Source organism: Canis lupus, chromosome 11 (assembly GCF_003254725.2).
Source record: "Canis lupus dingo isolate Sandy chromosome 11, ASM325472v2, whole genome shotgun sequence".
Classification (NCBI taxonomy): Eukaryota; Metazoa; Chordata; class Mammalia; order Carnivora; family Canidae; genus Canis; species Canis lupus.
This window is the reverse complement of record NC_064253.1, coordinates 39,410,608-39,434,282: the sequence shown is the minus strand read 5'-3', so window position 1 is coordinate 39,434,282 and position 23,675 is coordinate 39,410,608. Positions and strand designations below refer to the sequence as shown.

General features: G+C 37.1%; 1 protein-coding gene across 3 annotated transcripts in view; it reads left to right on the top strand.

Annotated features, from left to right (window-relative positions):
• The window catches only part of MLLT3 (MLLT3 super elongation complex subunit), a 279,551-nt gene that overhangs the window by 194,707 nt on the left and 61,169 nt on the right, over positions 1 to 23,675 (top strand). For all 3 annotated transcript variants that reach the window (XM_025432120.3, XM_025432121.3, XM_025432122.3), the window contains exon 5: positions 7,983 to 8,687. In XM_025432120.3, coding sequence (XP_025287905.3) covers positions 7,983 to 8,687 — 705 coding nt within the window. The remainder of the gene's footprint in view (positions 1 to 7,982; positions 8,688 to 23,675) is intronic.

Genomic DNA, 23,675 nt, shown 5'->3' with positions numbered 1-23,675 from the left:
AAAATTTAGGAATTTGAGGATGTGATTCTTCATTTTCCTCAATCTGTCTGTTACTCCTTCCTAGCCAAGTCTAGAGGAGGCTTTATTTTTCTTCCCTGAGCTGTGCAGGTATATTGCAGAGTTCCTTCTAACTTCCTGGTTGAGTATAACTCCCCAAAATATTACAACATTATAAAGAAACAAAAGAAGTAAAACCTTCCAAAACATTGTGCTCTGTAACAGCAGACTTCTTTTTTTTCTCATATATGTGTAAATATTTTTTGTGCTTTTTATATACAGGCCATTTAGATTGTTATTGAATGAAAGATGCCTGTTGCTATTCTCAAGTGCCATTTCTTTTCCACTCCTGTAATGTTCTTTTATCTTCCTACCCATTGACTGATAAATGTTAAATTTTGGACCTTGTTGCTTCCAGTTTTAGCCTTAGTGTTCAAATCAATTCTGGTTAATTTTTTTTCTTCATTAGTTCTACTAGTTGTTGTTCTACATAGTCTTGTTGTTAAATATTTTTTTCATAAGACATTTATAGTAAGATGGTGCTAAAAAGCTCATAAAAATAATCAGTCCACTTTGTTCCACCATTCTTCCAATTCCACCCATCTTCCCCCTCCCAACTCTGTGGCTGTTTTTTGAGGGTATTTATTCTACCTATTTTTAAATATTTATAAATTACTAACCCTTCAATTTATTTCTTTTATAATATATCATGATTTTATTTTTTAAAAAGATTTTTATTTATTTATTCATGAGAGACACAGAGACAGAGAGAGAGAGAGAGAGAGAGAGAGAGGCAGAGACACAGGCAGAGGGAGAAGCAGGCTCCATGCAAGGAGTCTGACATGGGACTGGATCCCAGGTCTCCAGAATCAGGCCCTGGGCCGAAAGTGGCGCTAAACTGCTGAGCCACCCAGGCTGCCCTGTATCATGATTTTAAATTCAAGTAACTTCACCTTATCTAGTTGATTTTTTATTTTTTAAGGTTTTATTTATTTACTCATCAGAGACACAGGGAGAAGAGAAGCAGAGACATAGGCCAAGGGAGAAGCAGGCTCCAAGCAGGTAGTCCGACGCGGGACTCAATCCCAGGTCTCCAGGGTCACACCCTGGGCTGGATGGCGGCGCTAAACCGCTGAGCCACCAGCTGCCCTGTTTCAGCCAGTTTCACTATGTCTATACTCATTTCATTAAATCTGCCCATTTCTGACAAAGATGATTTCTCATTTCAATGAAATGTTTTTCAAGTTTTTCTTAAATACTCAATACCTTTTACTTTTTATATAACATAGCTTGTAAACTGTTTATGCCATTTGGTCCTCTTAACCTTGAATTCTACTTTGTATGATATGAATGTAGCACTCATGCTTTTCTTTCTTTTGGGGCCAATTAGTGGATAGTTCTTGGCCCATTCCTTCATCTTAAAACTTTTCTCAGTTGTTTGATGTTGTATTTCTTACGAGCAGTCTGTATATGCTCTTTGTCTTTTTAATCCAGTCTAACAATCTGTCTTTCAGTGGGAGAATTCAGCTTCCTTTTTTATTCTGTGAGTAATACTTGATTTTATTACTTTTTGCCTTGTTCATTATTTATATTTGTGACTTTTTCCATTTTTCTGAATTTCACTTTTATTTTCAAGTTGATACTCAATTTTGAGTTTCCTCCTGTTTATGTGGCAGTTCTGTACTTTTCCATTTCATTATTGGCCACCTTCCCTTTCAATGGCTCATAATCCAATTTTTTTTCTACTTTACCCTGTAAAAATGATACCAACATTTTCTTACACCTTGATACTCAAACCTTTTCTTACATACCTAAAATTCTACAGAGATAATTTAATTTTTTAGATCCAGATTTTTGTTAGCTTTTTTTTGCGTGTCAGGAATTCACATTGAGCACTGCTACTATGTATTCCAGATGGGTGATTATCCATTTCAATTTATTTCTGTATAGAAGGCAAGGTGCAAGGGTGCTTGGGTGGCTCAGTGGTGGAGTGTCTGTGCCTTTGGCCCAGATCGTGATCTTGGGGTTCCAGGATCGAGTTCTGCATTAGGTTCCCTGAAGGGAGCCTGCTTCTCCCTATGCCTATGTCTCTGCCTCTCTCAAGGTAAGGTGCATTGCCCTCCTCTTTCCTCTTTTCTTCACCTTCCTACACATGAAAGTTCTCATTTCTAATTCAGTTACTGTTTAGTTAAAATCCCTTCTCAAGTCCTTTCCTTAGATGGGGCAGTGGGTGATGTGCTCTTTGAATCCTTAAATTTTGGCACACACTTCTTTCACACTGACTCTGTGTGTAGGATGTTTGGCTGGTTCTGCCTTTTCTCCCAGTCGTCTTGATTTTTCTGTTCTCAGTTCCACTGTTACAGAGTCCCATGTAATTTCATTCTTCTTAAGTGTTAAGTAATTATTCTTTCTGGTAACTTGTAAAATTTTCTTTTATCCTTAAAGTTGAGGAATTTTAGCATGACGTTCTTGAGCTTGTCTCTTTTATTAGTCCTGCCAGGATCTTTGAAGTGCCCTGTGAACTCACAATTCAGTCTTCACTTTTTTTCCCATATTACTTTAACTCTGGCCTCTCTCCTCTCTTTTCCTTTTTCTCCTTCCAGAGACTGTCCTGGAACTCTGTATGGTTGGTATGTCAGTTAGGGCTCCTCAATCTGTTCTTCAGGTTTCTTCTCTTTGCCACTAACGATTTTCATCTCTTTGTATCTTTACTTTATACTTTGAGATTTCTTCCAGTTAATCCTTTATGCCACCATCTAGAGTCTATCTTGTTCTTTAGATTATCTACTAAATTATTTACCTTGAGAGGTTTATTTTTAAATTTTACATCAGCTAATATTTTAAATCCATAGAAATTATTTTTTTGCTCTGTGTGTGCCTCTTCTTAAGTAATCATACTATTTTTGACTTCAGTGTTTCGTATGTGTCCTTCAGAAGATCTGGGAGGCTGCTCTCTCCTACTCTCACCGACTCTTAGCTATGTTATTGATATGTGCATTGGGCTTCAGGGTGATTTGTTATGAGACCTTAGATTTTTGTAATCCTATAAGTGATGAGCTACTGCTACAGGCATCTCAGTCTCTCCTATAAGAGAGGCATGTTGTGTATTTCATGTGTACACACATGGGAGACCCTCTTGGAGCAGGGAGGCTGACCATATTTGTGCACATCATCTGTGTGTACAACTCTTCTGTGTCTTGCTTAGAGCCCAGAGCAGAGCAAGCCTTATTTATATCAGTCCTCTTTCAAGATGCCTGTAATCTTATGGCCACGTTCCTTAGGCCTCATTCACTATCTGTTATTTCCTAGAGCTGACTGTTGAAGAAGGTAAATGAGTTGGATTTGGGATTAAAGTTGGGGGAGGTAAATCCAATTTAAGGTCCCTTCTTTCCCCAGAATCCTGAATTTTTATACTTTATTCATAGCTGCAAATGGTCTTTCACCCCTCTGAAATTTTTCATGTGTTTAATGGTGTTTCAGGAGAGATTTTTAGTTTGAAAATTGATCTTTGACTGTTTTACCCAGCCTTTCATATGCATAAACTCTTTGGACTATATTACAGTTTCTAAGAAGTGTCCTTTTCAGATGCACTGTGAACAAATAACCCTTTAAAGGAGAGTTTATTGCTTTTGGATAAATAAAACTCTTCTGGGAGAGATTATTTGTCCGTATGCAAATTTCATTGAACAAGATATGAATGATCTGAACATCTTGCACAACACAAAAGCCAGTTGAAGTAGGGCAGATACCAGGAATAAAAGCATAGGTAAAGAGAAGAGACAGGAGCTGGAGAAAGAATGAGCTTTGCATTATGAGTGGTATTAGGAAGAAATGGTGATAACCCAGTAATTGGAAGCCACATATAATCAGAAAAACTTATTTTGTCCTCTAGTTAAGACCTTTTCGCAAGCTATCTACTAGAGTTGCTGACAAGTAGTATTAGAAGAGATTATACATTAAAAGGACCTGTTCTTTTCCAGAAAATTAAAACAAGGAAGCATTCAGTAGAATCTGAGAGGATGAAAGAAAATACTGTACCCTATATTCACAGGTAGTAAAGTTAGTGCAAATATGTATATGTTTAAATACTCATTTGCCTTAAATATTTGAGATTTGAATTATGCACACTTACTCTCCCTAATATTGATACTCAGTTTGTCCTAATGAGCCTCAGGCAAAGAGAATTTGAATTACATAACATGTGTAAACTTCACATTGAATAGTAATTAGTCTGTTCTGCTTAGTGGCACTTAATGTTGAGGTTAATAGTTCAGTAACAATTTTAAAAAGCCAGTGACTTATCTCCCAATATATATAGTATAGATAGGCTGAGAATCAGTAAAAGCTTTTATTCTGGGTCAGTAACAGTTTAATTCCTGACTTTGTGTCTAAGCCTTGGTTTTACAATTATTGCATGTATGACTATGGAGCTGGGGGACAGGGCACCTGAACTTTGTAATTTATTACTGGCCAGGGCTAAGACGACGTCCTGTATTCTAGGAACCATTCTTCCACCTTTTTCTTATTTCCTAAATATTTACCTGGGGTGTTGTTAGGGAAAATGTTTTTCTTTTTACTTCTTAATTTAAAGAAAGCTTTTAGGTAAAGGGGCAGCAGCAAAAACAGCTGGGTAGTTTGCTTCTGTGAATATTTGTTGAGTTGGTGAAAAGCTGACAGTGGGCATTAAATACCTAGACCAATGTGGGAGTAAAAAGTTATGACATTTTTGAAGTTTTATGCTTAACATCATATGTATGTAATTAAGAAAAGAACTTAAACTATCTGACACACAAGAGTCTGTGTCATATACCACTGTGTACTTGCATTAAGAATTCTGGTTTATCCTACAAAAAGGTTTTAAAAATAAATCGTGAAAGGACTCCTGTAGAAGGTTTTTTTTTTTTTTTTGGTACAAAATTTACTGTTTTTTTTTTAAATGCTTAATATTAGAAAACATGTTGGTAGGTAAAAATCTGTATTTTTAAAAGTCACATTTATAAAAATATGTGTAATACTCCATGAAGGATGAATATTAAGCAGCAGTGCTTGGGTGTTCTAGAGCCATAATTAGAATACTGATTGCAAATTACCAAAATTCAGTGAGTCAACAAACCAATTTAAAAACAAACTCAAGGATATTAGATTTCAAATGTTCTTCCTTAATTTAGTTTGCCCATTATACTTTATTTTAATTATTCATAGTATTGCTTAACATGCCAGGAAATGTCTTGTAATAGAATTTATAAAATAATGTAGTTTCAGTAATATGAATACTATCTTTAGCATTCTGCTTTTAAATCTCAGATTGAGATGTTTTATAAGGAATCATCTAGTTTGATGCATAAAAGCATGTTTTTGCATAGTAACTTTATCCATTTTAGAAGTTTGAAAACAAATGCTCCCTTGAGAAAAATCAGTGGAGTAATTGCTATATATCATTTTGTTGTTGGTGGTGAGCAAATGAGAAAAAAAATTGTGAGAAGAAAAAAATACATAATTTCACTAACATAGGATAATGATTTTTCATTTTGAGTATTACTGTCTTGTTTTTCTTCAAGTTTTTATTTAAATTCCAGTAAGTTAACATACAATGTAATATTAGTTTCAGGTGTAGAATTTAGTGATTTTTGAATACAACAACTGGTGCTCCTCACAAGTGTCCTCCTTAATCCTAATCACCTATTTTTGCCCATTCACCTCCCTTCTGTTAACCATCAGTTTTCTATAGTTAAGAGTCTTGTTTCTTGGTGCCCCCCTCCCACCTTATATTTGTTTGTTTTGTTTCTTAAATTCCATATATTGGGGTACATGGGTGGCTCAGTTGGTTAAGTGTCCAACTCTTGATTTCAGCTCAGCTCTTGATCTCACGGTCATGAGTTCAGGTCCCACCTTGGGCTACTTTAAAAAAAAAAAATAAGTGAAATCATGTGGTATTTGTTTTTCTTGGACTGATTTATTTTGCTTAACATAATACTCTATAGTTCCATTGACGTTGTTGCAAATGACAAGATTTCACTGTTTTATGGCTGAAGAATATTCCATTATGTGTGTGTGTGTGTGTGTGTATATATGTATATGTCATTTGCAAATATCTTCTCCCATTCTATAGGTTGCCTTTTAGATTCTTTCCTTCACATTGATTATTACTTTTCGATGTTCATTCATGTACATTCTTTCCTCTTCTTTCTTTTTTGGGGGGCATAGATTCTTAAAGTATTGTTCGTTTTAGTGAAAAGCATAACCTCTGCGCAGTATCTTTTCTGTATCATGCTAGATATTGAAGGGATATAAGATTGGCTTATGTATCATGGATTTAAGTGGGTAAGTTAGATGTACAGCACAATTACCAAACCATGGAGATGTAAGTTCTAGATGAAAATTTGGACATTTGTCATTGGTTCCATTAGGAAGTGGAAGTAAGCAATAAAGAGCTTTTCTTTTATAGTATTAGTGTGGATTTTTTACATCTTCAGGATTTACTTCTGTTTTGTATTCTTAGTATTAATGGTAGGGGTTCAAAAATATGTTAAGTATGGGGGAATCCCTGGGTGGCGCAGCGGTTTGGCGCCTGCCTTTGGCCCAGGGCGCGATCCTGGGGACCCGGGATCGAGTCCCACGTCGGGCTCCCGGTGCATGGAGCCTGCTTCTCCCTCTGCCTGTGTCTCTGCCTCTTTCTTTCTCTCTCTCTCTCTCTCTCTCTCTCTCTGCGACTATCATAAAAAAAAAAATTAAAAAAAATATGTTAAGTATGGATTTAAATTTTGTTCCTAAATAGAAAGTTTCTTTTTTTAAAAAAAAATTATTTGACAGAGAGAGAGAGAGAGCGCACGCGCACATGTGTGCGCATGTGCATGCACAAGTAGGGGGAGTGGCAGGCAGAGGGAGAGGAAGGGAAGAAGCAGGTTTCCTGCTGAGAGGCTTGATCCCAGGACCCTGGGATCATGACCTGAGGTGAGGGCAGATACTCAGCTTACTGAGCCACCCAGGTGCCCCTAAATAGAAAGGCTCTATATAGGTTATATATTCTGAGGTACTTATATGAGTGAAAAAATAGGTAACACATTTGGAATGGAATAAGCAGTGAGGAACCCTTTCCTCATCATTGCCCAACAGTAATTACTACAAACTTTTCAGTCCATTTAGTATCTATTAGGTAAAATCTTTGTTCTGTTAGATATTTTTTTCTTTGCTAGTGGATGGAGACATATTCCATAACTGTTGAAATTTGGACATCAAAAAATAATTGCTTTTTATCTCAGATGGAGAATTATTTTCTTTCTTGAGTCTTGTGATTCTTTATATTAAAAAGCCATTTAAATCTTAGTATTATCCAGCTCACTCTATGACCCTTCGCTATTTTTCTGCCTCATTCTCAATCTTTGCTGTAGCTAAATGCTGCTTCCCAAGTATAAGCTGTGCTTTGATCCCTCATTGTTTTGGTTCACTCTAGTCCCTGGTCTCCAAGTACTTTCTCATTCTTCTCTTCCTAGTAATGGCCTGCTTATCCTTGAGGATCTAGTTTTAGATGTGAGTTCTCCATAAATTTCTGAATTATTCTTGTCCCGCACCTCCCACAGAATTTATTACCTCCTTGTTTTTGTTGTCTTACCACGTTATCGGTAGCTCTTAGAACCACCACAGCTCTTAGTTACGTCCTGGTTATTAAGAATAGGGGCCATGTATTATCCTTCTATATAGCTTCTAGAACAGGTATTCAGTGAACATTTGTTGAACTGAGATGTTTTGAGCACCATGCTTGTCCTGATGAGGTAAACAACTGGCTTCCCTGAATTCCTTGACCATCATGGCCCTTACTCACACCCCATGCCCACCTGTTATACTGAGGTTCTGGGTATCTCTTATAATGCATCTGAGAGCAATCAAAGAGGGGTCCTCTTTGTATAGGTGGAAAATGCCAGGAAGCTGGCTTGCACCTCCTCGTTTTCTGCAGCTCTGAGTCACATCTTCTTGTCCTGTTTCTGCAGGACCCTAACAGGAGCATCCACACCAGCAGCAGCAGCAGCAGTAGCTGCAGCAGCAGCAGCAGCAGCAGTAGCAGCAGCAGCAGCAGTAGCTGCAGCAGCAGCAGCAGCAGCAGCAGCAGCAGTAGCAGCAGCAGCAGCAGCAGCAGCACCAGTTTTTCAAAGCCTCACAAATTAATGAAGGAGCACAAGGAAAAACCTTCTAAAGACTCCAGAGAACATAAAAGTGCCTTCAAAGAACCTTCCAGGGATCACAACAAATCTTCCAAAGAATCCTCTAAGAAACCCAAAGAAAATAAACCACTGAAAGAAGAAAAAATCGTTCCTAAGATGGCCTTCAAGGAACCGAAACCCATGTCAAAAGAGCCAAAACCAGACAGTAACTTACTCACTATCACCAGTGGACAGCAAGACAAGAAGGCTCCTAGTAAAAGGCCACCCATTTCAGATTCTGAAGAACTCTCAGCCAAAAAAAGGAAAAAGAGTAGCTCAGAGGCTTTATTTAAAAGTTTTTCTAGCGCACCACCACTGATTCTCACTTGTTCTGCCGACAAAAAACAGATAAAAGATAAATCTCATGTCAAGATGGGAAAGGTCAAAATTGAAAGTGAGACATCCGAGAAGAAGAAATCAACCTTACCGCCATTTGATGATATTGTGGATCCCAACGATTCTGACGTGGAGGAGAACATGTCCTCCAAATCTGATGTGAGTAGCCTTGCTGGTTTCCCATCTTTACCTTGTTAGTCTTCAGAGTCTATTTCACATGGCTGCAGGATAAAGAGTGAGGGAAGAGAATGACAGCTAAACCATGAAATGGTAGCATGGAAGTGCCTAGAAATGAATTTCTTAACTAATGGAAAGAAGGAAATGAAATCCTGCAGACATTTGGGTTGTGATTTAAATTGTTAAAGGAAAGATACTTTCCATAGCATAATAATGGGCCATTTGAATAGCAGCAGAAAAATTGAGATGCTCATTAGAGCTTAGTTACTATGCTTTTTCAGTGATTACTGATTTAGGAGAGTGAGAAGAATGTAATAAACTTAGTAATATGAGAGATAAATTTAAGAGAGAAAGTTAGAAAATATTGGGTGCGGTTATAATGTTGATCTTTTTGGTCAGTGCAATCAAGTAATTTGTTTACAAAGATGGAAAGCTGGTAATAGTTTTTTTTTTTAACAGTTTTATTTTAATTCATGTTGTAATATACCATATATATTTAAAATGAATAATTTGGTAGATTTTGACTTACATGTGTTCATGAAACCAAGTGGTGGTATTTTGAAAATGAAACATTTAATTTCTTTTTCATTGGCTAGCCATTGATTTGGGAGGGGATGAGGAATGCAATCTTCATTGTGTTTTTGCTGATGGGCAGGATTATCTTTTGTGGATGCCTAAAAGACCATGTGACCATCTAATATCCCTCTGAAATGTTGTCTGATTTAAGGTTTAAACTAATACAGATTCCTCAGAGTTGAGAGGGATTTTCATGTTATCTATCTAATTTTCCACCAGTGTAAGAAATTTTACGCTTCTAGCAACAGAACTATTAGTAATTTGAAAAGTATTCCATTCCACTTCTAGAGAATGAACATTATTTACTCTGAAATCATGGTCACTTTTTTTTTTTTTAACACACTTTTGCCTTCTTTAGTTGCTTATTAATCACAATCAGTCCAAATAATCTCCTTACTTTGACTTGCCATTATTTCTAGACAATGATCAAGGAAGATATCTGGTTAAAAGATATCAGTTTGAGACTATTTCTCTTTTTGTCCCATGAGTTCACCATATACACATGTTTCTAATTCAAATACTGGCAGAGGTAGGAGGATTTAGTAGCAGATTCTCCCTTATGCATTTGTGGTGGGAAGAAGGGCAGCCACGGTTAGGACATGGCATCAGTTGTCTCTACTATCCTCTATAGCTAATCTTGACTTTGAAAAAAAAAAAGATTTTAATTTATTTTAGAGAGCTAGAGCATGAGCGAGTGGAGGGTGGGGAGCAGAAGGGGAGAGAGAGAGAATCTGAAGCAGACTCTGTGCTCAATGTGGAGCCCAACATGAGTTTTGGTCCCACAACCTTGAGGTCATGACATGAGCTGAAACCAAGAGTTGATCGTTTAATTGACTGAGCCACCCAGCCGTCTCTAATCTTGAAATTTTAATAGAGGATCAGATTGGGAGTAGAGTATTAAAATACACGAGATTGGGGTAATTTGTTCCCGTGTTTGGTCAATGTTTTTTAGTGATAATTTATTGAATGGAGATGAGAACTAATGGGTTTCTTCCAGTATCTCAAGCATTTCTTTTTCCTCCTGTGCTTTTTACTTAGTCTCTTCTTAGTATAAAATTCGTTCTTAATGCTTAAGATGTTATTTGGAAATTTTTTGTGTTTGACTTTTATTTCAAATCACCCAAAAGTGTTCATTGAGCCTCTTGGGATGTGATTAGTCTATGAAGATTGTCAGGTTTAGCAACTTTGTCTTTCTATATTCTGACATATTATGATTCTTTTAGAGCAGAGGTTTTCAAATTGTGGCTTGTGATTCACTGGTGAGCCATGAAACCAATTTAGCATGTCATTAGCAGTATTAAGAAAAATCAGAATACATTGTAATTAGTGTGGATAAGTAAGGGTTTGTAAAAATTTTATGTCATAGGTTGTGTGTATTCCTTATAGTATGTCGTCAAAATTCTGAAAGGCATCTTTCTTTTATGTTTGCTGATTTATGAGAAGATCAAATGACATTCATAAAGCAAAGCTCTACATGAAATTATCACAAATAATCATCTTTTTTAGATAACTCTGTGTTCTTGTTTTCATTTTCTCTTGCTCCCTCCCTTTTATATATGATTTATAAGATACGGTTTTTCATAAACTTCATGTTCAACTTAGTATATTTATCCAAAGCAATATCTTAAAAAATCTTTTGGAGTGAAGAGTTAGAATTATAATTCCTTACAGTAGTTAGCAAGTTTTCAAAAACCGTTCATGGCATAGTAGAGCCACATATCCAGTGATTGTTATAGGAGTTTTTATAGTGGGTTCTGCCCATCATTACAGAGAAAGCCTCTAAAGACTTTTGGGCATTATTTGGGTATAAAACACAACAAATGTATTTTCTTTATCGGTTTTCTGGTAGTAGTGCTTTTACTGTTGCTTGTTGTTGGTTTAATTCTCTGAAATGTAGGTGGTAGAGACAAAGAAAATTGACAAAGTGGTTCTAAATAAGCCAGGGCCCAAAACACCTTTCTGTGAGTAAAGGAGATAAAGGGGGGCTGAAATTCCCTTTATCCAATAGTAGAAATCATGTTTGTTTGGCCTTCTTCCTACCTGGTGTCCCTCCTGTGGGCAAGACAGAAGGAATGGGAGGCCATTGTAATGGAGAGCAGTGAGGAGCCCAAATCCTTCCTTGGCCAGTAAGGGATTTGATAGCTTGGGACCCAACTTTTCAGGGGGCACTGTTCACAATGTCATGGTGGTAAGTGTGTCTGCATCTGAGTAAGTGTGATAAGATGACCTGATCTCTCTAACATCCTTTCCAGCTTTGTTACTTGAATATGAGCCAGATTTGTGTTTACTTTCGGCATATGGGGTAGGGGGGTAATTTTAGACACAACGAGCAGAGATCATGGATAACTTGGAAACAGACGAAAGAGGAAGAAAAGAAATTGAAAGAATGTGAAGAATTAGGAAGGGCTAGGAAGAAAAGATTATATACCTGGGAAGCCTGGGAAGTAAACATCTTACCTCAGTACACATTAGTTACAATTAAAAGGAAGAACTTTTTAAAGAAGCTTTTGCATAATTAAGTTAGATTCTGGTTTTATATAAAAATAAAATCAGTGTTCTTAAGATTGAGTAGAAAGCTTAGATTGTTCATACGGTTCTTTTTGGTTAAGATTTTTATATATTTTGCATAGAAAAGTAGAAGTACATCCATCCTTATATGGTCTATGTGTCTTTTGAGTGATCACTTATTTGTCAAGTGCTTAGGCCGGTAGGTAGGTAGTCAGTCAAGTAATCAAGAAATTAGGAGCTTGTCCTGTGGTATTAGGGGGTATTTTGAAGCCCAGCTCTTCCGGTAATCTTGGGCAAGCACTTTAACCTTTTGTGTTTCTTAGTTCTTTTGTAGGATGGATATCATAATAGTGTTTTACTATGTAGGATTATTGTGAAAAAGATCGGTCTGGAGAAAGCACATAGCACATTAGGCAAAAAATATTAGTTAGCCATGATTATGTATGATGTGACTTCTGGAAACCTTTATAACCTATAGCTTTGCAAGAGATTTTTTGCTTTCAAAAATAATTTAGAATTTTCGTGTCCTTTTTCAAGGGCGTGGGTTATATGTTTTCAAGGGGGAAAGTACTTGAAATAGGCATCTATGTCCTATTGCTCTCAATTTTGTCTTGAGGTATATGGCCTTGATATTGATATGCATTTGTTGTATAGTGAGTGGAAAAATACAGGATGAAGAGTGTAAATTTTAAATCACAAATTAAGCCAAAGTTTCCCAGGATCTTTAGCTTTTTAATTAAAATAGATAAAGGACAAGAACATAGCTAGCACTGTGTTAGGTTAGGCACTTAGTTGTTTTTTTATTGCTATTCATATTAAAGAAAGACATCCAAAGAAATGACTTACCTCTGGGTTATTATTAATGTTACAAAGAATCATTTAATTAATTAATTATTTTATTTTATTTTTATTTTTTACAGAATCATTTGAAAATACATCTCTGAAGCGTTTTTTCTTTTCTAAAGAAATTTAGTTTTGTTACATGAAGTCCATCAGTGATTTTTTCCCCCTATGGAATTCAAGAGTTACAAGTTGTATGAGTAGGGGGGGCAGAAGGACTGGTTTATAGTGGGTGAGCATTTGGCAAATGCAGAAAACATGATAACATGTTTTTGCTATGTACATAAATGTTAGCATTAAGAATATTTTACCTTCAAGGACCTAGATAATTCCCATTGGAGGAAAGCTGTTCTTAGTTTAGGAAATTATCATTTTGTAGTCATAATGGTCATTTATGGAAACTGTCCTTATGCTAACAGCTGGAAGGGTGAGGATCTGTATCTGTGTCAGCTGAAAGTTTGTAATTATAGTTTGTATTAACTTGTTTAAACTTTAATTAACAATTAAAAAGAACTCAAATATCTATTGCCCTTCCTGTGATTTCCTAGGATTTTTTATATGACTTAGCATCTGAAGAGAAGTCTATTGAGTTGATACTGTTTTGTGATGTGAGAAAATTTGGTATTCACAGCAGAGAAGTAGGGGAAAAAGAGTAAAATAAAATTGGAATAAGTATAATCAGATTTGGCTATGGTAGTATTTCCTTATCATTGCCTTTGCTTTTTGCTGTGCTTCACGGAGATTTAATTGTAATTTAAAAGCTCAGATGTTAAAGGTTCTAATAGTCTTTCCTTGAAAGTGGGCAGATTACATTTGGTAAAATGTTACATACTCTGGCCAGCTGGGTGAGGAAGGAGGCTATAATCCTGTCTTTTGATACTTTGGTTTGCCTAAGTGTTTTCTTGGATAAAATCTTCCTGAGGGAAAAAAGATGAAATCTCATGGAATGGTAGCTTTTTACCAAGGGTGGGTAGTGGTGCTGACACAGAATAAAGCCTGCAAGCCACCTTAGTAGTAGCTTCTTTTGAAAAGAAAAAAAGAAGGAAAAAGAAACTTCCCATCTTTTGTTCTGCCTCATTTCCTCTCACCCCACCCTGTTCCTTGCCTACTGTCTGGAGCTGGCAGTGAACGTCCTGCTGTTGAAGCAGTGGCCTCAGGTTTTTATGTGATGGAAGGTTGCGACAGTCCAAGAAGAAGGTCTTTATTGTGTTTTCAAAGTGGCTTTTTAATGACTTGTAATTCCAGCACATGCAAAAGCTGTAAAGTCTGTAAGTATGGTGAGCGAGCAGCTGGAGAGGCCATTCATTAAAGGGCTGCCCTGCTTGGGGGCGGGGGCCACGACTCCCATTCTAGATTCTGTTCTCTGCATTTTATAACTGGAGGTAAACATACCTGAAGGGTTACAATTCTTTCTCGGCCAGATTCAGCTCGGTGTGGAACATGCATGAAAATAGAAGAAGGTTAACTTGGTTGGGTGCGGGGAGGCATTTCACCTGGGCTTGTTTTCAAATGGCTTTTGTGTAAGATGTGATGGGTTGAGGGGAGGGGGGGATGGTCCTGCCAATCAACTGTTCCACTTACTCAGCCGCTTTCCTGATTTAGTCCAAAAAATGATTTGAAGCAGTGTAAAGGGAGATTTTTTACTTTAAAACAGAGTTAGAGGCTTCATTCATCTTTTTCTTGGTTGGGTACCATACTCCACCTAAATCGTTTCTCAGGTTTTAAATAATTCTTTAGAAGCCTTTCGGTAGCTGGGGGCCATGGACAGACGGGATTATATTATTGCAGAGTTAGTTATCATCAATAATTGCCAAAACCCTGCATTTTTACTTACTTGTATTGAATTGGATCTTTCAGTAAATTCCATGAGCCTCCTTCAAGAGAGCTGCATTGCCGAGTCATTGCACTGTTGTTTTTTATTCTAGAGCCCATGATCTTTACCTGATTGTTTCATTTGTCATCGTTAGACACAAAATCAAAGATGCAATTCAACATGGTCTTTTCATGGCCAGCCTTACCATACCATAGGGGAGGCCATATAGTTGTAGTTAAACATGCCTTGAGTGAGTACTGTCTATGTGCTAGTCACCAGTCTAAGCACTTGACTTGTTTTGACTTATTTAACCCTCAAAGCAGCTTTCTGAAAGAGGTACTATTGTCCCCTTTTTATAGATGGGAAAACTGAGGCTCAAAGTTTAAGAGACTTACCCAAAGTTGCCATGTGGTGGAGCCAGAATTTGATTCCACTTGGCAGAGAGGTCACTCCAGAGGAATTTTGTAATGAAGCAAATCTTGTTTTCCCATGAATTCATACTACATTTGCAGAGAAGTATTTCATGAATTTGGTATCACTGCTGTGAAAGCCTTTGATAACATATTGTTACATTTATGAATCATATTTCTTTGACCTATCTATTGATCTGGGCTTTTACCAACAGCCTACAGGAAGTGATAGGTTGTCCTTAGAGCTGAGTTTGACATACATAGCCTGAAGTGAGGGAGGAGCTTTGAAACATCCAGGAATCTCTGACTTTTTACACATACTTGCTTCAAGTATAACAGACTCTCATGGCTGTGGATTTCACATTATTATGTCATCAACACTATTTCCCTGCTCCTAGAATTTTCCCACTTGCTTTTGTGAGGAATTTATGTTTAACAGAGCTGAGCTGCAATATCAAGCTTTCCCAGAAGGTGCCACCAAATAACAAATGGTGTCCTACAGTTCGAAGATCACTTCTTTTTGAATCTTCTAGTTATGTTTTGTAATTTCATTTTATAATGTTGGTAAGTTATTCAAAATGTAGGCCATGCTTTCTGTGAATTAGGGGACAAGGTAATGCAATGACAGGTCAGAGGGTGGTTTTCTTTTGGTGTCTATGTAATTATTTAGTCAAGTTTGACAAGTTGTTCTCAGTAGGTAACAATTTATGACTGTAAACTTTAAAGGCAGTATCAAGGTCCACAAAGAAAAATCACCCCTAAGAGGCTACTTTGGTTACTAAAGGTGACTGCACAGTGAGATGTTCCAGGTAAAGGTGAAGATCCTTGTGTTAGGAGAAAATCGATAAGCATTTACTTAAGTATTTGGGGACAACAAACTTTGCCTTTGAATTCTGAAGATATAGAGGATAGGGATGTGGGGGGCCACTGGGGTAGGGAGAAATATTCAGAATTAGTAACACAGAGAAAAGGAAATTTTCTTGCCTTTCTTGGTAGAGAGAAAATGTATGGAGTCCTCAGATGTGATATGATGTATTTATTTAATCATTTTTAAATTCAAGTATAATTAGCATACAATGTTATATTAGTTTCAAGTGTATAATATAGTGATTCAACAATTCTGTACATTAGTGCTCATCAAGATAAGTGTACTCTTGATCCTCTTTACCTATCTCACTCATCCCCCTACCCTCTTCCCTCTGGCAACCACCAGTTCTCTGTATTTTAGAGTCTGCTTTTTTGTGTTTCTCTTTTCTTTGTTTTGTTTCTTAAATGCTATATATGAATGAAATCATATGGTATTTGTCTTTCTCTGACTTATTTTGCTGAGCATCATATCCTCTAGATCCATCCATGTTGTTGCAAATGGAAAGAGCTCATTATTTTTTATGGCTGAGTAGTATTCCACTGTATATACATACCACATCTTGTTGATGGGCACTTGGGCTGCTTCCATATCTTGGCTGTTATAAATAATGCTGCACTAAACACAGAGGTGCAAATATCATTTTGAATTAATGTTTTTATTTTCCTGTGGTAAATACCCTGTAGTAGAGTTAGTTGCTGGATCATATGGAGATTCTATTTTTAATTTTTTTTGAGGCACTTCCGTACTGTTTTCCACAGTAGCTATACCAGTTTGCATTCCCACCAACAGTACACAAGGGTTCCTTTTTCTCCATATCCTTGTCAATACTTGTTTGTTACATTTTTGATTTTAGCCATTATGACAGGTATGAAGTGATACTGTCACTGATAGTGATCACTGATAGTGTCGGTCTGATTTGCATTTCCCTGATGGTTAGTCTGTTAGCAATATGGTTATCTTCTTTGGAGAAAGGTCTGGTCTGTTCAGGTCCTCTACCCAGTTTTTAATTGGATTATTTGATTCTTTTTGGTATTGAGTCATAAAAGTTCTTTACATATTTTAGATATTAACCCATTATCAGATATATCATTTACAAATATCTTCTCCCGTTTAGTAGGTTGCCTTTTTTGTTTTGTTGGTGGTTTCCTGTGCAAAAGCTTTTTATTTTGGTGTAGTCCCAATAGTTTAATTTTGCTTTTGTTTCCCTTGCCAGAGGAGACACATCTAGAAAAATGCTTCCATGGCTAATGTCAAAGAAATTACTCTGAATGTTTTCTTCTAGGAATTTTATGGTTTCAGATCTCACATTTAGGTCCTTAATCCATCTGAGTTTATTTTTGTGTATATTGTAAGAGGGTGGTCCAGTTTGTTTGTTAGTTTCTTTTTTTTCTTCTTTTTTCTTTCTTTCTTTTCTTTTCTTTTCTTTTCTTTTCTTTTCTTTTCTTTTCTTTTCTTTCTTTCTTTTTTGCATGGAGCAGTCGAGTTTCTCCAACACCATTAATTGAAGAGACTTTTTCCTATTGTATATTCTTGTCTCCTTGTCATAGATTAATTGACCATAAAAAAGTGTAGGTTTATTTCTGGACTCTCTGTTCTGTTCCATTGATCTATATATCTGTTTTTTTGTGCTAGTACCCTTCTGTTTTGATTACTATAGCTTTGTAGTATATCTTGAAAGCTAGAATTGTGATACCTTCAATTTTTTTCTTTGTTTTCAAGATTATTTTGGCTATTTGGAGTCTTTTATATTCCATACAGATTTTAGTATTATTTTTCTAGTTCTGTGAGAAATGCTGTTGGTATTTTGATACAGATTGCACTGACATTGTAGATTGCTTTGGTTAGTTATGGATGTTGTAATGATATTGGTTCATCAAATCAGTAAGCATGGAAGATGTTATTTTAAAAATATAAATACATTACTAGATACCCTGGTTTGGAATCTCAGTGTTTAGAATTATGGTACTGTTATTTGAAGAAATTAAATTTTTGACACCTGCTTTATTTTGTGGCTTTTATTTTTTAAAATACGATAAGCCACTGTGTCACTTTGAGTAACCACAAACATTTCCTTCTAAGCACATTTAATTTTTTAAAATATTTTTTGATTGCATTAATGATATTCAGTAACATTAGAAAATATTTATGTGGTAGATACTCCTGTATATAAACACCATGTTAGATGGTACAGATGGTACAAAATTAGAATTTAGGCTGAGCTTGGAAGAAAAGAAAGGCATGAATAAGAGGAGATGAGGGGTGGAGTAAGCAGGACAAGCCGTTCTTGATCAGAGGAAACAACTTGAAAAAAACCAACTGATGGCAAATGTAGCTAATTTTGTGTTGTCCTTACTTGAGAATGAAATCTTATAATTGAATCCTGCCATGAATTTATCAAACTGGTTTATCAGGAATGAAGGAAGCATTATCGAACGCTACTCTTGCTCGGAATGTGCTGCACACTTTCACTTGATACCGTGGTCTTTTTTTTTTTTTCTTTAAGATTTTGTTTATTTGCCTGAGAGAGAGATAGAGCACAAGAGAACACAAGGGTGAGGGAGAGGGATAAGCAGACTCCACACTGAGCATGGAGCCTGATGTGGGGCTCTATCCGAGGACCCAGAGATCATGGTCTGAGTTACTATCAAGGGTCAGATACTTAACTGGCTGAGCCACCTAGGTGCCCCTCAATAGCATCTTGTTAAATCCATGCAATGTATGTGATAGCTTTTGTTTTCATCTTGCAGATGTGGAAGTGGCAGAGCTAGAATTTGAATCCAGTTCTCACTAATGCTAAAGCCCCTTCTTTTTTTGTACCATACCAACTAATTAAACCTTATTGAGAGAGAATCACATCAAGTGAAAACTGCTGTGGTACTGATTAAAACTTTTTTGAGAAAATAATCTAGTTGGGAAGATTAATTTCCCCACCATCTGGTTTCCTCTGACTCTCTGGTAATGAGTACAGACTTCAGTGAAAGAGGAAGAGTAAGAAATAAGATGTAGCTAAAATAAGTACTTGAATACTTGGCTAATAATGATGGGAAGCAAGAATACCTGTGATTTCCAAGATGATGATCAAGTCATGCTTCTTATGCATTCCTACATCTTCTAAGGAAAAAAATTGCAGGAAGTATTGAAAAGCTGTGCTACCTTAGAGTCCATCCAAGGGCACTTGTTTACCAATGTACCATCTTATTAGATTGTTTCATATACTTCATACTTGGGGCAAGACATGGCCAGTGTTACTGTGAGAGGTCCCATTTACTTTATTGAGAGGTCCCATTTACTACAACTAAAGGTTGTAGTCATGAAAGATATGAAGAAGGAAGGTAAGTTCAGACTTCCACAAGATAGTGGCATGGGAAGATCCTGAACTCACCACTTCCCATGGACACACCAAATCTACAGCTACATATGGACCATTTCTCTATGTAAACTAGATAAACTGCTTCTCTAGAAAAAGAGATAAGATAGCCACATCGAGATAGGTAGGAAAGGCAAAGATTCAGTCTCACCAAAAACCCCACCCAGTGCTGCTCCTGAAGGAGCAAAGGGTTGACTCAGTGCATCAGGTACCCCAACCCTTAGGATCTGTACTGAATAGATAAGCCCCCAAAATATCTGGCTTGGGAAACTAAAGGGACCCAAAGTGCTATAGGAAACTGAGATTTCCCCTTTGACAGGGCTGGCATGTGGTCTTATTCACTCTGAGACCCAGCAGAAAATAGCAGTTTGAAAAGTACCTAGACTAAATAGGAAGGAAATTCATTTGCTATTCTAAAAGCATCTGCTGGAGGGGCAGGGGACAGTTGAAACTCTCCCTGGAGAAGGAGGCAGTAGTGGGCACCATTTTTGCACTCTCAAACTAGCCTGCTAGCACAAGTAGGTGAGCTCTGTTGTGGCACCCTCCCACTGCCTTGCTAAGATAGGTGGAGGTGAGCAGTTGCAGCACTCTCCTGCTACCTTGCTGAAGCTAGAGAATGCAGTTGTAGTACTCCCCCACTCCCAGACTGGGGCAGGCAAGCCTGAGTATTAAGATATTTTCCCACTCCCAGCCCATAACCAGGGGACTCTCTCACTATATTCCTGGTCTCTGGTTTTTGCTGTTGACTGTTTGAAGCTGGTGAGTGTGTCCCACCTCCAGCTCCCAACAAAAAGCCAATGAGCATATATAGTCCACACAGAGGATGTTCCTTGAGCACCTGATCCTGGTGGCCAAGGGGGCATGTATTCCTGAGCTCCACAAGAATGTAAAAATCAGATAGTTATTGGCAGACTACGGCAACCCCCAGGGTACTGCACAGACAGCAGACCTAAAAGCAACCTCAGGCTTCCTCTGAAAAACGCCTCTTAATGTAGAATAGAACTTCAGTCTAAGAAAGAAGGCCTTCAGGTTTCCCATACATCTGGAGGCTAGAGAGGTGCTTCCACGGAATGTAAGCAGGGAGACACCATTCTTTTAAACCTCCTTGGCCTCACTAGAGCTCAACAAGACCTCGCTGAAAGGAGCTTATACATTTGTCTGCAGCCTTGATTTTTGTAGCTGTCACCTGGGGGACACCTCCAGATCTGGTCTGGAAGCCAGGAGGGTTTAAAATTGCAGCCCTTGGGCAGCCCCAGTGGCTCAATGGTTTAGCGCAGCCTTTGACCCAAGATGTGATCCTGAGACCTGGGATCAAGTCCCATGTTGGGCTCCTTGTATGGAGCCTCCTCTCCCTTTGCCTGTGTCTCTGCCTCTCTCTCTCTCTGTGTGTCTCTCATGAATAAATAAATAAAATATTTAAGAAAAATAAAATAAAAATAAAATTGCAGCCCCACAAGATTATACATATTTGCATACTTTAAAAGCTCCTCCCTGAGGATCTGTCTTCCTGAAACTAAGTGCTAAGTGAAATTCTTCCCCTTGAAACACTGATAGGGTTTGCGCACCCTCAACAATGGGGACACATCAAAAATTAATCAGTTTAGGGAATCACAAAGGTTGGCGAGACAACCAAGAGCTAGGGCAATGTGGAATGAGAAGGTTTATCACATACACAAGGCCACACCTTCAAGACTGAGAGACATAGCAGTTCAGCCTCAGACATAGAAGCAAACAGAGTCCAGCAAAATGAGGAAACAGAAATAGGTTCCAAACCAAAGAATAAGATAAAACCTCAGAAAAAGACCTTAATGATAAAGAGATAAGTCATTTATCTGATAAAGAATTTGAAGCAATGGTCACAAAGATGCCCACTGAACTTAGAAGAATGAATGAGCACAGTGAGAACTTTAACAAAAAGAGAGCATGAGAAGGAGACAAATGGGGTACTTGGATGACTCAGTCGGTTAAGTGTCTGACTCCATTTCAGCCCAGGTCATGATCTCAGGGTCATGAAATTGAGCCCTGTGCTGGCTCCACACCCTGTGCTTAAGATTCTCTCTCTTCCTTCCCTCTCTCTGCTCTTAAAAAAAAAAAAAGTAACAAGTAAAGTAAAGTAACATAGCAGAAGACTACAGTAAATTGAAGCAGAATATATATGAACAGCAAGCTGGGAAACAGAGCAATGAAACTAACTTATCAGACAGAGGAGCAAAAAAAAAAAAAAAAAAGATTAAGAAAAAAAATGATGAAAACTTAGGAGACCAGTGGGACAACATCAAGTGGAATAACATTTGCTTTATAAAAGTCCCAGAAAGAGACAAGAGGGAGAAAAGGGCTGAAAACTTACTTGAAGAAATAATGGCTAAAAACGTTCCTCACCTAGAAAAAGGAACAGACATCAGGTTTAGGAATCCCAAAGAATTCCAAATAAGATGAACCCAAAGAGAGTCCACATCAAGACACATTATAATCAAACTATCAAAAGTTAAAGATAAAAAGGGAATCTTAAAAGCAGCAAGAGTTTAACAAATTGTTATGTTCAAGGAAAACCCCACAAGGCTATCAGTAGATTTCTCAGCATAAATTTTGCAGATCAGAAGGGAGTGGTACAATATATTCAAAGAGTTAAATGGAAAAAACTTCCAACCAAGAGTTCTCTACTTAGAAAGGTTATCATTAAGAATTGAAGTGATAAAGAGTTTTTCAGACAAGCTAAGTGAGTCTATTACTACTAAGTTGGCACTTATAAGAAATGTTAAAGAGACTTCTTTAAGCTGGAAAGAAATGGCACTAATTAATAAGAAAACATATAAGAGTAAAAAAATCTCATTTGAAAAGGTAAATATGTAGTAAAGGTAGTGGACTTATAAGGCTAGTATGAAAGTTAAAAGACATAGTAGTAAAATTAACGGATACTGCCATGGTAGTTAAGGGATGCATAAAAAGATGTAATATGACATCAAACAACAACGTGGAGGAGTAAAAGTGTAGAGTTTTGGAATCGGTTCAAATTTAAGTTGTTATCAACTTAAAATATATAGTTATACGCATAGGATGATATATGTGAAAATCACAGTAACCACAAAGCAAAAATATAAACTAAATATATAAAAGAAAATAAGAAAGAAAGAACTCAAACAATAAAGAAAATCACTAAACCTCAAGGAAAGAGGCAAAGAGAAGAGACCGGTAGTAGTACAAAAACAACTCTATAGATAACAGTTAACAAAATGGCAATAAATAATACCTATCAATGATTACCTTAAAATTTAATGGACTAAATGCTCCAATGAGAAGACATTGAGTGGCTGAATAGCTTAAAAAATTATATACATCTAATACTGCCTAGAAGAGTTTGACTTCAAAAGTAAGGACACGTACATACTGAAAGTGAAAGAATAGGAAAAGATTTTCTATGCAGTTTGAAATGAAAAGATAGCTGTTGTAGCTATACTCATATCAGGTAAAATACACTTTAAAACAAGGACTGTATGGGGATCCCTGGGTGGCTCAACAGTTTAGCGCCTGCCTTTGGCCCAGGTCATGATCCTGGAGTCCCGAGATCGAGTGCCGCATCGGGCTCCCTGCATGGAGCCTGCCTCTCCCTCTGCCTGTGTCTCTGCCCCCCCCCCCCATAAACAAACAAACAAACAAACAAATAAATAAATTCTAAAAAAAAAAAGGACTGTAATAGAAAACAAAAAGGGGAACTGCATAGTAATAAAGGATTATTCGAACAAGAAGATATAAAATTTATGTATGTACCCAACATTGGAGCATCAAAACACATAAAGCAAATATTAACATAACTAAAAAGAGAAATTAACAGCAATACAATAGCAGCAAGGGAGGGGATCCCTGGGTGGTTCAGCGTTTTGGCGCCTGCCTTTGGCCCAGGGCGTGATCCTGGAGTCCCAGGATCGAGTCCCACATCAGGCTCCCTGCATGGAGCCTGGCTTCTACCTCTGCCTGTGTCTCTGCCCCCCCCACCATCATGAATAAATAAATAAATAAATCTTTTAAAAAAAATCTAAACAGATCAATTACTAGTAAGGAGATTGAATCAGTAATCACAAGCTTCCGAACAAACAAGTCCTGACCAGATGGCTTCACTGCTAATACTACCAAACATTCAAAGAAGTTTTAGTAAATATCCTTCTCAAACTCTTCCAAAAAATAGGAGAGGAAGGAATGCTTCCAAACTTGTTTTAGAAGGCCAGCCTTATCCTAATACCAAAACCAGACAGACAACACAGAGAAAGAAATTTAAAAGCCAGTATTCCCAATGTACAAAAATGCAGAAATCCTCAACAGATATTAGCAAACCAAATTCAGTAATACATTAAAAGGTTCAGATACCATGATCAAGTGGGATGTATTCCAGGAATTCAAGAATGGTTCAACATCTGCAAATCAACCAATGAGATACATCATATTAACATAAGGAGAGAGAAAAATCATGTGATCATCTCAATAAATGAAAAAAAAAAAAGCATTTGATAAATTTCCAACATCCACCTGTGATAAAAACTCTCAACAAAGTAGGTATAGAAGAAATGTACTTCATGTTAAGAAAGGCTATGTTTGA